This window comes from Lipotes vexillifer, unplaced genomic scaffold (genome assembly GCF_000442215.2).
Source record: "Lipotes vexillifer unplaced genomic scaffold, Lipotes_vexillifer_v1.1 scaffold461, whole genome shotgun sequence".
Taxonomy (NCBI): domain Eukaryota; kingdom Metazoa; phylum Chordata; class Mammalia; order Artiodactyla; family Lipotidae; genus Lipotes; species Lipotes vexillifer.
The window spans coordinates 1,317,266-1,335,732 of record NW_006799479.1 but is presented as its reverse complement, the minus strand read 5'-3'; the positions used below and the strand labels follow the sequence as shown (position 1 = coordinate 1,335,732).

Here is an 18,467-nt window from a genome sequence, read left to right as displayed (position 1 = left end):
GGCGGGCCGGGGGGCGGCGGCGGCGGCGGCGGCGGCGGCGGAGGCGGCGGCACCGAGGTAATCCAGGTGACTAATGTCTCCCCGAGCGCTAGCTCTGAGCAGATGCGGACCCTCTTCGGTTTCCTAGGGAAGATCGACGAACTGCGCCTCTTCCCGCCTGAGTGAGTATCGTCCACCATCACGGTTTTTGCTAACTCCTCCTCATCCTGGGCCTAACGCACAGCATTTCCTGCAGGCTCTTGTTCATGCTTCCCTGGGCTAGTCTGCTTTAGTTGAGGTTGGCTATTGCGTTTACTTATGCAAGCAATCTGTGCATTAGGCCTATTAATAATGCAGAGAGGCAGGGCCAGGGTTTTGGGGGATTAGGGGACGCTTGTAATCTTGTTTTTTTTTTTTCTTTTTCTTTAAATTGTGCCAGCGTGGTCGTTCTTTGGGCACTTAAATCAAGACAAACTGCCCACTTGATGTATTTTGTATATAGGTTAATATCTTTATAAAAAACAAATGTTTGAATTCTTTGGAAAGTAACAAAAATATTCGTCTCTATGTTAATTTGATATTGAAATTTATAGGCTGTTGTTCACTTAATGCTAAATATTGTTCAGTGATTCTGATCCAGTGAACATAATTCACAGTTAATACTCAGTTTGGACAGACAGTTAATTCAGTGAGCCTGAGTAGTTTTTAAAATGAGAGAATGAGTTATAGCTGAAACCTTGGGTTTTCCTTTGTTTAAATAATGTACATATTTATATTTCAGAATTGTTCTTCAGAAGGAATTCTGTAGAATGTTAAACTTTTTAATTTGGGGTATATGGTTTTTGTTTTTATCCTACTGTCTCATTTCTTATTTGTATCACAAAAGTATTGAATGAGTGCAGTAATTGTAAAGAAAAAATAAAGCTATGACAAAATGTGATAAATATTAGAGCAAAAATTTGAAATAATAAAACAGTCCAGTGCTCTTTGGGAAGAGTGAAAATTCAGATTTTACTGTCAGTGGGTACTCAGTACCTGCTGTACCGTAAGAGTTTTATGATGTCACTTAAGTTCTAAACAGGAAATTGGAATCCTCAAGTAAGCCACGGTTGTGGATGTAATAAATCGTTAACCTCTGTACACTTCTCAAATAATTAATGGAAGTTGATCATATTGTGGTATTTATTACTGTATTTCATCACTTTCTACTTGAAGTATTTTCAGATGATTATTGTTTGCAAGTGTTGTGTTGTCTTTAATTTTGAGGGAATATACATGTGGAGGGAGATTTCAGAGTAATTTACATGAAGTGTAGTAGTCTGGCAACAAACATGTTTTTGTTATGGTTATTTTGAACAGAAATTTGCTTTGACAATGAAGGACAAATAGCTTTCATAATAGAAACTTATAGATGTTTTGCTGTTATTTTCTCACAACATACCCTTTATTAAATTGTTAGTGAAATTAATAAACAGTAAAATGGCAGAAAATAAAAGTGACACATCTGATTATTATCGATGACTTGATTGTAATCATGTTTCTCAAAGTATGTGAGATACTGGATTTATGAAAAAATTATTTCTAGTCCAGCAAGTCATTAAAAACTTCTTTATAGGTGCTAACTGTAAAATGCTTTTATTTCGAAGGTGTTCTTTTTATGATACTTTTATAAAAAGATGACAAAGAAGTGTGGGAAGTTTACTGGATCTTTTACCTAACACATGGTCCATATCTTAGAGGGAGTCATGATGGAACAGTCTGGCTTTTGATTTGTAGTCAAAGGAGTGGTTCCATCATAACCAGGAGAGTTTTGTGTACCAGGTAACATGATCTGGGGTGCTATGCATTAAGAGGATTCTCTCCCCTATATTGGGAGGAATAGATAAATATTGACTCACTTTTTCTCTTTGACTCCTTCATATATGTTCCCACATACAGATCATTTTCTCTTCTGAAAATGCATGAAGTAACAATATAGTGAATGTTGCATTGCTAGTGGCCTTTCCAGTTTGAATAGTGTGAATGTAGATGCTTACTTTTGTTCATTTTAACATTGTTGTTTTTGTTGTTTTTTTAACTAATTTAAGCCTCAGTAGCTAATCTGATCTGCACAATTTGGAAATACTTTATTGACAATTTCTTTAAGCTCGCTACAGTTTTCAACAGTTTGCTGGGGATAATGTGCTATGAAATCCCTAGCAGTCTAAAAGGGGTTCGTTATTCCAGAAATACTCCAAAAATTTACTCTTATTCTACGAATAAGATTGAATGACTTGGATCACTTAAAATTCTATTGATTGTAAACACATTTGGTGTTTGATTTTTTTTTTTTTCCTTTTAATGGGTATGTGTGTATTTCTCCCAAAAGGTATTCTTATCCACCTGGAACTCTTATCCTAGATATGCCCGTGACGGGCTTGCTTTCTTTTGTTGCTGAAATGTCACCTAATCACACTATATAAAAATACAGCACCCCTGCTCCCTGCCTTCTCTATTCATTTAACTGCTTTTTCTGTGTAGCACCATTAACCAACTTACAAGTTTGACTTCCTCCCTCTTCTAGAATGAGGTCCCTTGGGGTCATCAACATCACTGTAGGGGCATTTTTAAAGAACTTAAATGACTGAGCCCCAACCCATACCTGCTGAAACTAATTTCAGTTCTAAATGCCTGTTTGGGGGGGAAATTCCTGGGATCTGGGATTATGCCAGACATTTCACTGACAACCTCTTCAAGAAGGTGACTCCCTTTGTTTCATTATTGAACCATCTATATCTTGGTTCCTTTAAGCCAGAAATTGCTGGCTTATAATTTCACCCAGTGATAATACAATTTTCACAGGAAATAGTATTCTGTCCCTCTCTTCAGTATGATAGCCCTACCTACAGCTATCTGAAAGCATCTGTCAGTGTTCCCTCATTCTTCCTTTTTAAAAGAAAAGGTTACTTTGATTCTGGTTTTTCTTAAAATGCATATTGAAAATTCAATATGGTTTGTCTCTTGTATGCTAAATGCTTTCCTATTTTATCTTGCTCAGTCCTTACATATTCAGAAGAAGAAGGTATTTTACCATTTTACAAATGAGTGAACTGAAATTCACATAGGTTCTGTATACGCGAGCCCCTCTACTAGTGTCAGAACTATTATTCGAACCCCAATGTTCTGATTCTTTTTTGCCACTTGATCAGGATTTCCTTGATTTAGCCAAACAACTTGTGAGTGGAATCATTCTTTTACGCCTGGTAGGTATTCTTCAAATATTTGATTTTAGTGGGATTTCAGAGTGGAGAATGTAACAGGAGTCCTTATCAGGTAATGATCCTTGAGATGCATATGCCAGTTATGCAGTAACTGAAAGCTCCTTATAACACTGCAGATAAATTCATTACTAACTTTTCAACGACCAAAAAGAGATAATTTAATGATCTTATAAGTAACTTAGTATAGTTAGGTAAGGGAAAGAACATAGTTTACCTTTTAAAATTTTTTAAATAAATGCAACAATTTACTGTATTTCTTTAGAACTGAATAAGAGCACATGATGGAAAGGGCATATGAGGTCAACAGAGTTGTTAGCTTTGCCACACACTTGCTGTTTTGCAGGGTTTAGGAGTTGCTTTGTTTATAAGCTCAAAATTCTCTGCTCAGAAATGGTTAGCTCAGTATTAAGTTGGGGGTTGAAAGAACTTTTGACCCAAACCAGCAATTCTACTTTAGCAGGCATGAGTATAAGCTGCGGACCTTGTTAAGGATCAGAGCCTTCCCGTAAAAAAAAGGGATTCTCAGATTCAGTGGGCTTGAGATGGAAAAGAGTAATCTGAATTTTATGTGTGCATCCCAGAAGATTCTGAAACAACCCTTAGAGGTCACTCTTAAGAAAGTAGAGACAATACCACCACCAATCTTGCTCCTCAGTTCTTTTCAACTGCACTGCCTCTTCTATATTAATTCTTTTTTTTTAATTAATTCTTAAAGATAAGGAGTAAAGACAATCTTATTTGTAGCAGTGGTACTTGTACAAAATTCTAGGGTATGAAAATTAATTTCCAGTATCAGTTCTTTATCTTAACATCTCTTTTATTAATTTTAACTGAGAAAATATGACAGTATACTTGTGAGACCAAATAGCAATGGTTTTAAACAAGACCATTTAAAGTGGAGAGAAATTAATTATTTGTCCTTCTGAGTTGTCTTACTGTGACTGTCTTTTCCGTGATATTTAAATTGTTTGTATTTTATCTTTACTTCACCGCCACTTACAGGTTTGATATAGCCACCTAATGTTGCACAGACATGAGTGGGTAGAAAAAATGTGAATTATTTAAGATCGCCAAGTAAATGGAAATACATTGGGAGAATGTAGGCATACTTTCCTAATTTTTTTTTTTTATTTTTTGGCTGTGTTGGGTCTCTGTTGCTGCGCGTGGGCTTTCTCTAGTTGCGGCGAGCGGGGGCTACTCTTTGTTGCAGTGTGCATGCTTCTCATTGCGGTGGTGTCTCTTGTTGCGGAACATGGGCTCTAGGCGCCCAAGCTTCAGTAGTTGTGGCTCGCGGGCTCTAGAGCACAGGCTCAGCAGTTGTGGCGCACAGGCTTAGTTGCTCCGTGGCATGTGGGATCTTCCCCGGATCAGGGCTTGAACCCGTGTCCCCTGCATTGGCAGGCGGATTTTTAACCACTGCGCCACCAGGGAAGCTTCCTAATTTTTTTAAAAGAAGTGTTATGTTTATATTCTTTAAAAACCTAATATTTGATAGTCATTATGTTTTTCTTTTAGTTAAATGACAATAGATGGTATCAAAGAAGTGGTAGAGGTCACTTTTTAAGAAATTTAAGTGCTCACTACCTGCCAAGGCATTGTGTTAGATGTTAAGAATGTAAAATGATAGTGTTTAAAGAGCTTTTTAATATAGTGGTAAGAATGTGGATGTCAGGAAAGAAATACGAAGAGCTATATAGCTTTAGTACTAAAACTAATGAAACAGCATTCTTTTCAGTATACTGGGTGCAACATTGTTAATTTAGACCAGTGATGGTTTACACTAAAAAAACACTGTATCCTTTCAAAAACATTTTGCAGTAAACTTCTGTAACAAGATGGCTTAAGTCCATTTTGATATTTGTGATACATACATTGACAGCTTTGCTTTGAACCTATCTTTACCCTGGGTGCATATTAAAATTGTCAGGGAGAATTAAAGAAGGCAGCACTCAGTACTTCATTCATCAGAGATCTTGATGTAATTGTAATTCCACACCCTCCCCCAGCTCCCGCCATGATTCTAATATAAACCAGGGATGGCGTGATTACTACTGCCTTATGGTATTGACTTTCAGATAGCTTTTGGTTTGGTCTTAAGGCAACCCCTGCCTTTATTTAATCTTTCCCTTTCACAGAGAGTTTAGTGGCTGAAATTTAACCATGTTATATTTTTAAAAAACAGGAAAAACTCTGCTCTTTTTCTAATCTTATCTTAGACCTACCATTGCTTGCACCTTAGCAACTTGTTTTTGTTTTATATAAGAATGCAATTGCTGAGGGGAGTGACTCTTTGCTTACTGAAATTTTGCCTAATTGGAGGGCGGGGTGTAGTATTATTCCCATGTGTGCTTAATTTTCTTTTTCTCTGTGAAAGTGCTCTAGTGGGAGAGCCTTAACTATTTATAATGCCTGGGAGTTTTAATATGCTGTAGGTTGAGGAGGACAGGGCATTTAGTGGCAGATCAAGGAAACTCATTGTCAAATAGATGTACTTTACCACAATATTCGTATGTCTCTAACATGGAATGGTTTTGTTTTTAACTCTGAAAAGTTAACCATAATGAAAAAGTTTTGTTTTTAACTCTGAAAAGTTAGCCGTAATGAAAAGTTTTCTAAGCCAAAACTAATTACTTGTTACCTGTATTTTTAAATGGCTGGTATTGTTATTATGAAATAAATGTTGACATTTTTGTGACCTGTTCAAACTCTGAGACTTTATAGTTTCCAGCTGTTTGTAACTTGATACATTGTAAATTTAAGCAGTGATTGTTTTTGTCTAGGTGCAGTTTGCTACAGTCAGTTCTGTGGGTAGTACTTTATTGGAAATGTTACGTATTTTTGAACTGGTTAACTAATATGTGTGCAGTTATGTATTTTTATCTGCCTCTTTTACTTTTGGAATGCAAGTGTCATTTGTGAATCATTCATTTCTGTTTTAGCTGATATTTTTCTCTTCTTTTATGTTATGTTTATTTTTTAGTGATTCGCCTTTGCCAGTCTCATCCCGAGTCTGCTTTGTTAAGTTCCATGATCCGGACTCAGCAGTTGTGGCACAGCATCTGACAAACACTGTATTCGTTGACAGAGCTTTGATAGTCGTACCATATGCGGAAGGTTTGTGCTTTGTTTAACTACCTACGTGGGCATCCTATGATGACCATCTACCTCAGTGTAGTTTTAGAGTGAGCATTAGTAGCATGTTAAAAATCTAAGCTATTAACATTTTGAAACCCTTGTTATACTGTGGTCCATATTTTTACTTGAAGGCTTTCTTTTTAACTTAAAACTTCAAAATCAGGTCTGTTTTTATAAGATAATTAACCTTTTGCATTATTTTAAAGCATTTTTAAGTTTATTAAAACCATATCTCTAATATCTACTTAGTTAATTTAATGTTGTTTTATGAAAATGTCCTGAAGGTGAACAGTTCACGCCATGCACATTTACACAGAAACCTTCAAATAAATGCATGATGTTGTTTCTGTTTTGAATAAATGTGACCAGGTTGGTTTTATTCCTTAGTGATTCCTCTTAGTGATTCTTCTCACTGATAACTTTAAAAAATATATCCCACATTGAATTTCAGTATACCAAGGGTCGCAATGATTTTGGTTTTTATGAAAGTTCAAGATTTCCTATAGCTTAGGTGCCAGATGGGCACTGGGTGTTTTGTTTTTATGCCAGATTTTCTTGTTCATTCTTGCTATATTTTCTAGAATATCTCTAAATAATAAATTCTTCTCTCTGTTATTTGTGTGTGTGATTTTTGTAGTGGAGAAGGCAAATGCAAAACTCTTCCAGATGACTGAAAAACAGTGGGTCCTCTGCAGCTACAGGGGATTCTAGACATTAACTAAAGGCCAGCAAGCACTCAAGTCCCCCAGGTGTTTTCCTGGTGTAACCATTTGTTAACTACATTTTTCTCTCTTTTTACATTTTAGGCTGTTAAAGTAATTTGGCAGAAAAATAATGAGCAGGGTTTTTGGATCTAAAAAAGCCACTGTGACAAGACAGCACTCTATTAATTCCATTTTGTAAAATCTTCTAAGACATATATTAGTTTGTTCCCAATGTACTGCTACTTTATTTGCTTTTTGGTAACTATAAATTTGAGTCAAAGAAGTCACTGAAATATGTTACAACTACTGGATTTTATTAACATATATGCTGACCGGGATATAAATGCTTTCCCCTTTCCTTAGTGAACTGGTCAGTGGAAGCAGAATCTTGATATTGTTAACTTTAGATGCTATCTTAGATCTTTGAATACCGATGTGAACATTTACACCATTCCTTGTAAAAGTTGTGAAATGTCTAGTCCTTAAAACTTAGAAAAATTGCCTCTGTGGTTTTCTAAAGAAATTAAATTGCATTCATAGTTGGGTTAAGGCATGCTATATAATAACAGTAAATCTATGTCCGTGATATTAAAGTGTATGAGCCCAATTTTAAGGTTTTAAAATATATATATGCTGATAAACTTATGAGTTAGTATGTTTTGATTAAGCATTTTCTTTTATATCAGTGTGCCTGTTGTAGGATAAGACTTATCACCAAGAGAAAATTTACAGAATTCAAATTTAGGATAAGTAAAATGTAGGACATAGCTTTTGGAACAAGGGTCAAATCATGTGAGTAATTTACAAAACATTAGTTAGCCTTTTAATTTAAAGAATTCTTATTGGCTAAGTATTATAGTTCCCAAGCCCTGAACATAATACAGTATATCATATAACTGGCTTTCATAAATATTTTTAGACCATAATAATTTTTCTGGATCTGTTTTGAAAGTGAAATATTTAGAGAGTACATATATAGAATTACAGAAATATTTAATTCCAGAATCTATTAGTGTATTACTGTAATTTTTGGTATGGTATGCTGTATTAATGTTATGTCCACTAAATATCTGATGTACTCAATTCCTTTGTCACCATTCACCCTGGTTTTAGCTCTTAAGCATTGGTGTTGGTTCTTGGTCAGTGTTTTAGAACAATAGACACAAAGTCTACGGTAAGGAATAGTCTTAACTGGTAAAACTGAGATAGCTGGATTTGGAAGGAACTCTTAATAGTAATGGATTTGGGGATTATTTAGGTTCCTTGGTTAATGTTTGTTTCTTTTGTCTGTTTCTTTTTCTTTCGTTTCTACACATTCATGCAGTATTTCATGGTTCTATCAAAGCAGCAGTAAAAAAAAATACTCTTGACGCATGAAAATTAACTGGTGAGGGGCCTCATTGCTATTTTTAAATTGTAGTTTTATTTTTAAATAGTCTTTTTTTAATCAGAGGATCAGATGCATGACTTTTTTTTTAATGGATGCAGATCTTCTATCAGGTGTCTCACAATAAATTCAAGAGGATTTTAGTTTGCCAGAAATGTTGCAAATGCACTAATTTTAGTAAGATGTTGATACTTAATATTATCCTCTTGAGACATAATTTTGCATGCAAAATTATCCCATAATCTTTGTAGGTTTGTTAATAATGATGCATTAATGCCCTATATCTAAATGATCTTCTCCCCCCCTCCCCCCCTCCATAACTCTTGGTATCTAAATTGATGACAGCTCTGACACAAGCAAGATAACAGTGCTGTGTAGTATACATTTGTTTATATTATCGGCACTTCTCAGTTTAGGTGGAAGGAACCATTACCTTTATTTAACAGTGGTTTTTCTTTTTTGTTGTTGTGTTTTACAGTTCTTTTCCCTGGTTCAGCCTGAACTATATACCAGGCCCTGCTGAAAATACCACCCAACAGTTTTCTTCTGCAGCTTATCCAGTTTCTCTTAAGTGCCCTGTACATATTGTATGTTTTATGATGAGATGCAGTTTCTTAATATGTATTACAGAAATACTACTGGTATTTGCAAATATGTAGTTTAATTGTATTATTGAACTCTCATTTTGGGGGCTTGGGCACATTAACAGATTAATCCATCTGTATAGGGCTTTTGCTGTTGGATAGAATTTAAATTGTCTACATAAATATTATTCTTAGGGCCCTTAGATTTTATCTGAATACACAGATTAGGCTTTAAAAACAGACATACATGTTGTTTTTGGCTTTAGGAGTTTGGCTAAGCTAGCTTTTCAACTGACACTATGTAGCAGCATTTTTGGTATGGTTAGCATGGCACATGTTGGAACATAAGGCATTTTACTGTACAGGTAAGGAATGTGCCATGTTGTTTTACTTATTCTCTCTCTCTTTCTCACTCACACTCCCACACACACATCCTGTGTGTATTCAGAGACCTTCAGAAACATTCATATTCATTTTCATGAGTCAGCAAAAGCCCTACGCTTGATTCCAACAGAATATTTCCTTTACATACTTTTCTTCTCTTAATTTTTACAAAATTTGTATGGTAGGTGTAAAAGAAAATCATAGTAACTGTACCATATTATTAACCCCTAAATCAAACTTTTTTTGTCTTGTGTATCTTGATTTTTCTGTGTGCTTTATAGTGAAGCAGCCGACACGAGTCGTTGTTCATAAAACAGCTTTTGAAAGTTGAGAGCACACCCCTGGAGAACCGACTGTGCTTGCTTACGTTTGGTTCATGACTTAAAAATCGAGTACAGGTGATGAAATCTTGGCAGTGTTAACAAAAAAGTAGTGTGTATTGTGCTATTTTTTTTTACTCTAGAAACTTAACCATTTGTAGAGAAAAAGGATACAGATTTTCACACATTGAAGTTTCATTCTGACATAAAATTAATGATAAATAATCATAGAAATCAAGCTTTATATTTTAGCGAACATAAATACTTTCAGCAAACTCAGGTGGTGTATCAGGGAGACATTTTCTGGGTGTTTTTGTGTGTTTTCTGTCTTGCAAAAGAGTGTGTTCTAATGCATGGATGTTTCTCTGCAGGAGTTATTCCTGATGAGACTAAGGCTTTGTCTCTGTTGGCACCAGCTAATGCAGTGGCAGGTCTTCTGCCTGGTGGTGGACTCCTGCCTACTCCTAACCCACTTACCCAGGTATTAGTTCTGTTGAATTCTTAAAGAATGGAAATATATTTGTGCTTTTGAGTGCTGTTGTGATTCTGGTTCATATACTGTTATCACGTGGTCAGAGCATTGTAGAAGGCTGTAGTATTGTAATCATAAATATTAAAGTGGTAGTTTGCGTTTTAAGAACATTCTGAGAATTGTAAATATCTTTTATCGTTTTGTCACTGGCTCTCAAAATAGCCCGTAAGTCAGGAGGCATAAGATTTCTGTTGTATATGTTGTTTAAAATAGTATGTTCATTTGAACTACAAAAGAAAAGGTGAAGTTCAGACTTTTTTTTTTTCTTCATGTGCTGTTATCTAGCTCTTGGGTTTTAAATTAAGTAGGTGGCTTAAAATAAAGATAAATTCAAATATCTGGGTGATTTGTAGATGCCTTTGATGTATAAAATTGTATAATAACTAAACCATTTTTATAATAGTACAGTTGATCCTTGAACAACATGAGTTTGAACTGCTTGGTCCATTTATATAAGGATTTTTTTCTGCTAATACATATTATAGTACTGCATGATCCAAGTATGTGGACCAGCAGATACAGAGGGCTCACTGTAAAGTTACAGGTGTATTTTCGACTGCATGAGGAGTCAGCACCCCTAGCCCCCATGTTGTTCAGGGATCAACTGTATTAACAGTGTTTTAACTCAGTAAACAGTTACAGTGCAGGAAGTTTGGTAACTTATTTTTACTAAATAATAATGAAACTAGGAGAAATTTCAGCACAGTGCTTGTAGAGAAGGTCAACGGCCTCCAGAGTTATAAGATTTTGCATGGTTTGTGTGCATTAAACTGACTAATCAGAATTATGTCAGGCAGGAGACAGAACCATACCGTAATTCGAAGGAGAAAAGTTTTAGTATAAGGAATTACTAATTAGTAACAGGAGATTACTAAGGGAACTCTAATGAGTACCAGAATCGCAGGTATAGGAAGCAACCTCTACTTCTAAGCTAAGGAAGAAAACACAAGAAAGAAACACATAGGTGAGGGGGTGCATCTTCCCCCTCAAGGCTAAGATTCAGACCTCCTTCAAAAAGGTAGATACAGTAGAAAGTTCTCTGGGGTACCACAGAACTTGATAGGAAGCTGCCTAAGAGGATGGCACTGAAACTCACTGAGGTGAAGGCCACTGAGTGTCCCATGTGGCACTGCAATAAGAATCAGAAAGGAGACAAAAGAACTATAAAGAATCCCTTCCACAGTCAGTTCCCTTCCAGCTCCCCCTAAAGGTATTTCCAGCTCCCCCTAAAAGTAAAGCTTAACATCGTGCCAGCTGTCAAAGGAGAAATGCTTATAAGGGTGCTGCCTTCAGTATCACACAGTAGGACAACAAACAATGGATTTGGAGCTAAGAAGCAGTAAATATTTATAAATGGCACAAGAATGTGTGAAAATCCTTGCATTTTTTCTAAATTCTGATTTTAGAGATAAATGTGCTGTGATGAGTGAAAAATGAGGCCATCATGTTATAGCAGGGGTAGGCAAACTATAGCTCTTGGGCCAGACCCCTGTTATCTGTTAAGTTTTATTGGAACACAGTTATGGCCACTTATTTATGTATTGTCTCTGACTGTTTTTGATCTACAATGGCATAGTTAAGTAGTTGCACCGGAGTCTGCACAGCCTACAGACTTAAACTAGTTATTATCTGGCCTTTAGAGGAAATAGAAGTTGACGCACTCCCCCAACCCCCACAGTATAAGAAACGGAAACAAGATTTTAAATAAATAAAATTTGAAATTTCACAGATTGGCGCTGTTCCATTGGCTGCTTTGGGAGCTCCTACTCTTGATCCTGCCCTTGCTGCACTTGGGCTTCCTGGAGCAAACTTGAACTCTCAGGTATAACTTAATACCCTTCAACTCTGAGCTCATTTTTGTAATTAAAAAATTTACTTCATTAAATGTTAGTTTGCATTTCAAGAGCAGGAGGTAACTGACTTATATATTGTAGTAATTTTTTTCTTATGTACACTTGTTAATGAGAGATTTAAAAGGTCTCTGCATTATTGGCCCCTTGCCCATCAAAGAATTTCTCATTTGATAAAGTTCAAAGTAGACTAGTTTCACAGGAAGCCAACACCTCATGAATATGTTATGAAGTCAAAATAAAGTCATAAAATGATAGGAATGTGTGTTCATAATTTATTCTCTTGTCATCTACTCACTTGGAGATTTTTGTTTTTCCTCATTGCGATTTGGCTAAACTTTTTCCTAAAGTCCTTTATGGAATACTTTTGATTATTATACTGACTAAGCACTTTGAGTTTTGTTTTACATGTTTCCTTAAAATGCTACTTTCCCTTAGAATGTCTTAAAATAAGGAGGAAGTGATTATTCTATAAAATCTGGACTGTTCAGCTTCATAATCTTCATAATTAACCTGATAAAGCAGCTCTGGGTATCCAGTACTACAGTCACTAATGTCACCTGTTTACTTTTTTAATGTTGCGACTAGAAAACTTAATATGACATATTTGGCTGGCATTATATTTCTATTGGTCATTGTTGTGCTTGGGATATGTTAGTTTCTGTAGGTTTGCCAGATTGTTCTAGGACATTTCAACATACTAAAAAAATTAAAATAGTAATCATTTATTGTTCTGTGTGTTCTCATCGCTATTTTTTTGTTTTTCCAGTCTCTTGCAGCAGATCAGTTGCTGAAACTTATGAGTACTGTTGATCCCAAGTAAGGATTTTTTTCTTCTGTTTCCATTGGTGATAGATATAGTAATATCTAGAGAACAGGTATTTTATTTTTGATAGCTAAAAGAAAGTTTTCTCAAGGCATGCAATATGTAATCCTGTTTTCTAGAAACAAGGAGAAAAAATCCAGAGGTAAGCCCATCTATAAAGGGTTTTGTTTTGGAATAATTATTGGTCTTTGAAAATCATTGTAAGTAGGTTAAACCAGGATGACAAGTAAAGAACTAGGTGTTGTCTTTAGTTGATTCATTTAAAAATTATACTGACTACTACTGTACTCAGGAAGGGAGACACTATTTAACTATAGTAAAGCATGTGCATCCAACTAGAGGAAGTACAGAGGTGCTATGGGAACTTATTACAAGGAGGAGAACTTAGTTCAAAGATCAGAGAGGCTAAGCCCTAGGGCAAGAGTCCCCAACCCCCAGGCTGCGGCCCATACCAGTCCACAGCAGCCTGTTAGGAACTGGGCCGCACAGCAGGAGGTGAGTGGCAGGCGAGCGAGTGGAGCTTCATCTGCTGCTCCCCATCACTCACATTACGCCTGGACCAGCGCCCCCCCACACCCACACACCCCCGTCCGTCCATGGAAAAATTGTCTTCCACAGAACTGGTCCGTGGCTCCAGGAAGGTTGGGGACCACTGCCCTAGGGGATGAATAAGAGGAAGACAGAAGTGAGGGAAACACTAGCCCAGAGTAAAGGAGTAATACATGTCACATAATAATAGTCAACATCTTTTTAGGGGCTTTGAAAAGTTTTCTTCATGCTGTAACTTATATTTCCTACTCGATATATCACAAATTCATGAGATATTTTCATTGCTAATTTCTTGGTGTATCAAATCTGAGCTTAATGCTTCTTCTTAACTTGGTGAAAGTCACTGTCAGTAAGTGGGAGAGCATGTGGGGGAGGCAGGACAGACTCATTTGATTATAGTAGTTAGTGGCATTTTTGTCTTAAAAATTACCAGGTAAAATCCAAGTGTCTACCACCCTGCTTATAAAAATATCACTAATACAGTTTTTAGGGGCTTCCCTGGTGGCGCAGTGGTTGAGAGTCTGCCTGCCAATGCAGGGGACACTGGTTCATGCCCCGGTCTGGGAGGATACCACATGCCGCAGAGCGGCTGGGCCCGTGAGCCATGGCCGCTGAGCCTGTGCGTCCGGAGCCTGTGCTCCGCAACGGGAGAGGCCACAGCAGTGAGAGGCCCGCCTACTGCAAAAAAAAACACAAAAAACACTAATACAGTTTCTAAAAACTCCCTGTGTACTCATTCTTGTTTACATTTCCCACTCTACCCACAAATAACTACCAGCCTCAACTTGGTGTCTACAGTATTTTTTCGCTTTTATAAACCCTTAAGGTGTATCTTTAGCCTTTCCATTCAGGAATTTTGTAAGTAATTTTGGTGTGCCATTGGCTTCTGCCTCAGTTTCTCCCCATCTGCAAGCTTAAAAGTAATTCTCTTCCCCAACAAAATTATGATGATTTAGAAAGTTTTTAAATCATATTAAGGAAGATTCTGTTAATCAAAAATCTTTAGCATCAGCATATTCCCATGTACTAACATTTGTCAAAATGTGTATAGAAAGTTCATGGATGTTGAGCAAAATTAAATAGATTTTTTTTTCTTATTCCACATATCTCTGAGTCTTTTAAAGTGCAGGTGCCATTGTAAATATCCAAAGCTTACTATACTATATATTTATATTACATATAATTTTATCAAAATTGTGGAGTTCCCCCCCACTTTTTTTCAAGGAGTATCTTACTAAAATGATGATAGGAACATGTGTTTATTTGAAATGCTGTTGTACATTTTAAAATATTTCAGATGCAATTCTTGGTTCTGTTCCAGGTTGAATCATGTAGCTGCTGGTCTTGTTTCACCGAGTCTGAAATCAGATACCTCTAGTAAAGAAATAGAGGAAGCCATGAAGAGAGTACGAGAAGCACAGTCCCTAATTTCTGCTGCTATAGAACCAGGTATAATAGGTTTATGCAATTATGTTTGGAAATTTGTTGAATAATACTTGTCATTTTTTTAAATTTTATTTTCCGTATTTTGATAAAAGATCATTTAGTACAGTGATTCTCATTTGGGAGTGGGTGGGTGGTATGGGTAAGAGTTGTTACCCAGGCATATTTGGAAATATCTGGAGACACTTAGTTGTCATGCTGGTACCAGCTGCATCCGGTAGGTAGAGGGCCAGGGATATACTAAACATCCTACAGTGTACAAGCACCTCCCACTCGCTAAACAAAGAATTCTTCATTCGGAAACATTAGTGCCTAGGATCACCTAATGCTTCGTGTGATAGTTTGGTTGTTTTTAATTTATGAGGTTTTTTTTTTTTGGTGGTTTTTTAATCATTTATGTTTGCGTAAGTTGGGGTAGCCTAATTGATTTCAGTCTTTTATTTGACCAAGAAAACCTACTAAAGATCTTCTGTTTATGCCATTTGTTTAAAGAAAAGCAAATATATTATTCTTTGCAGATTGTCTTTTTGAGATGAAATGAATGGTTGTCCCATTGTCTTCCTGCATGTATTTTGGTCTTTGGTCCTGATTTTTTTTTCCCCATTAAAAACAATGTTTTATTCATTTTTTCACTCTATTTCTTAATAAATGGGATGGTTTTTATTATATATAATATTAGGCAAATAATTGTTAAGTATAATGGATAAATTAATATCATATGCTTTATGTGTATTCTCATTTAATCAACAAATTATTAAATAATTAGCCCAAGGTCACATGGCAAGCAGTAGGAACTTTTGATAGACAACTGGACCTGTACAACTCCAAAGCCAGAACACCATTTCTGTTTTCATTGAAAACTCATAACTGAAATGACTAAAATTGGTTTCTTTATGAATTTTTTTTTGCCCCAAGATTTTTGTTAATTTATTAATAATGACATTCACAATAAATTGAATCCTATTAATGAAATGATCTAAATGTAAAAGAGGAACTCAGTCTCACTTTGATAGTCCATATACGAAGAATGCGATGGCTGTATTTCTCTTTCATTATGTCCTAAGGAGTAAGTTAAGGAGTTTATGTGTTATTTTAAAACTAGGAAATGATGACAGATCTTTCTAGCTCTGCTCTCTGCACTTACACAGTTGAAAATGAGTGAGGAAGGACAGACAGATTAAAAAAAGAGCTAGCTTAGTAAAATCCATTTTTGTCCCAGCAGTATAGTGAAAAGAGTTAATGAATGAGACACTCTTTAGGAAAGGAGAATAGAGCTAAGTGATGAATGAAAGAAGGAACATTTTGCTGGTCCAACAATTTTAAATGTTTATTTTATATTTTTATTGTAAACGTATTTTTTAAACATATTTTACACTTAAGTACTGGTTGGGGAGATGCTATTAATACATAAACATGTAAAGATTAGAGTTTTAATCTGGGTGAATGGTAGCTATATTTGGGGAAGTAGAATCTAGGAATGGAAAAAGGGACTCATGATTTAGAAATCTCTAAAGGGTAAAGAATGAGAAAGGTAATTATTTTCATAGATTGTTTTATGGATGACACTTGACAGCCTCCTAAGTCTGGCAAATGAAATAGTCAAAGGAACCTTTAGCTGCCTGAATTTAAGAATTTTGTATTAAAACTGAAAATTAAGGTAATAAATTCTAAGAATAACTCCTGAATGGGAATAATCTTCCTGCTTGACGATGTCTAAAGCCAGATTCCTTTTCTTTTAAATCCAGATAAGAAAGAAGAAAAACGAAGGCACTCGAGATCAAGATCACGTTCTAGGAGGAGGAGGACTCCCTCATCTTCTAGGCACAGGTTATTAGATTGATTGCTTTTTGGTAGTAAGTTGTAGCTTAGACAAAGATAATTTCTCTATGTGTCACATCTGCTTATCTCTTAACCTAATTAGCTCCTGGTTAAAGTGGTTTTGGTAACTACTGCTGTTAGCAGAGTATGAGAATAAGTGTTCACACATATATAAATGGAGAAAAGACATGGAGGGTTGATACTTTAAAACCCCCAAAAATCCAGGCTTAGGAGGAAGTCACTGGGATTTGAGCACTAAAATGAATTAGTACTATGGAAAGAACACTGGACTTGAAACTTTTAACTTGAATTCTAGTTCTGACTTTTCACCGGACTCCTGAGAGTTTGAACATGGAATGTCGTCATGCAGCCTGCAGATTACCATCTAAAGCTTGAATATTTGCAGATGACAGCTTGTTACCTTTTATGAGATTGTTCTTTGTATTATTGGACAAACCACGTGATAGTACCAATTATTCTTTATCCTACCTAGAATGAGACTAGGCAATTTAAAAGGACCAGTGTATTTTCTTTTTCACATGACATTCCTGTATAAGTTTGTAAGGGTCTCTCTAGCCCAGTGGCTCTCAAACTTGCTGGTATTAAGACCTCTATACTTGTAGAAAATTTGAGTACTCCGATGAGCTTTTGTTTATGTGGGTTATATCTATCAGTGTTGGCCGTAATAAAATTTGAAACCATCATCTGAAATAACAGTAGTAAACCCATTTGTATTAACTTAGCTTTGAAACAAAACTTTGCCAGAAAAATTAAAAGAATGGCTTTGTTTTAAATCTTTGCAAATCTCTTTAACCTTTGGCTTACTAGAAGGCATGTACAGGATTCTGCATTCAACTTATTGCAATATATTTTAGTTAATATATGTACAAAATCTTACACAAATATATAGTGAGAAGAGGGAAAAGTAATTTTATAGTCTTTTCAGGTAATTGGGAATAGTATTCTTTGATATAATACCAAAACTTAACAAGAGTACTTTCTTAAAAGGTAGTAGTAATATGGAATCTGAAACCGTAATAGTGAACCTTTTATATTTTGCTACTTTAAAATCTGTTGATCTTTCTTAAACCTTGATGGATCTTTTTCCCAGGCATGCTTTTGTACAGTTATGCATTGGTGGTTTGGAAAATGATTGATTTATTGCATTATGCAGGTTTTCAAATGTTGACACATTTTGTTACACAAGATCAAAAAATGACTTGGTAATATCGCCACACATCTCATCGGTAAACCCTTTTAAAGTGTTAGGAAGCTGTCAAGTTCACAATGGTGTGTTCAGGTTTTCCAAAATTTAATTTTCTCTTGAAAGCTCAAATTTTATTATTGGCAACAAATTTGGTTTCCTTGAAATGATAAACCTTACTCATTTTCCATGAAAGTGTTCTACCAAATACCCAAGTCTGAACAACCATGGTTTGTCACTTGTTCTTTCAGGTAAAGATGATATTTCATGGCAAAAGCAATTAGGTGAGCTCACACTCAGTCACACAGGTGTCTTCCTTGACACAGTCATTGAACTATAAAGTATCAGAAGTGATTTATGCATACTGCCCATTTTGTTACACAGAATATTGCTGAAGGGACTAGATTTAACATTACTAGTCAATAACACTACTCTAATATTACTCAAGGGACTAGATTTAATAAAATTAATAGTTTTTACTGGCTTTATCAA

The 18,467-nt window shown here is 35.7% G+C and overlaps 1 protein-coding gene across 2 annotated transcripts in view; it reads left to right on the top strand.

Annotated features, from left to right (window-relative positions):
* The window catches only part of SRSF11 (serine and arginine rich splicing factor 11), a 40,146-nt gene that overhangs the window by 329 nt on the left and 21,350 nt on the right, over positions 1–18,467 (top strand). For both annotated transcript variants that reach the window (XM_007471646.1, XM_007471645.1), the window contains exons 2-8: positions 9–161; positions 6,220–6,353; positions 10,125–10,234; positions 12,015–12,107; positions 12,905–12,954; positions 14,832–14,959; positions 16,699–16,780. In XM_007471646.1, the coding sequence (XP_007471708.1) occupies positions 9–161; positions 6,220–6,353; positions 10,125–10,234; positions 12,015–12,107; positions 12,905–12,954; positions 14,832–14,959; positions 16,699–16,780 (750 nt within the window). The remainder of the gene's footprint in view (positions 1–8; positions 162–6,219; positions 6,354–10,124; positions 10,235–12,014; positions 12,108–12,904; positions 12,955–14,831; positions 14,960–16,698; positions 16,781–18,467) is intronic.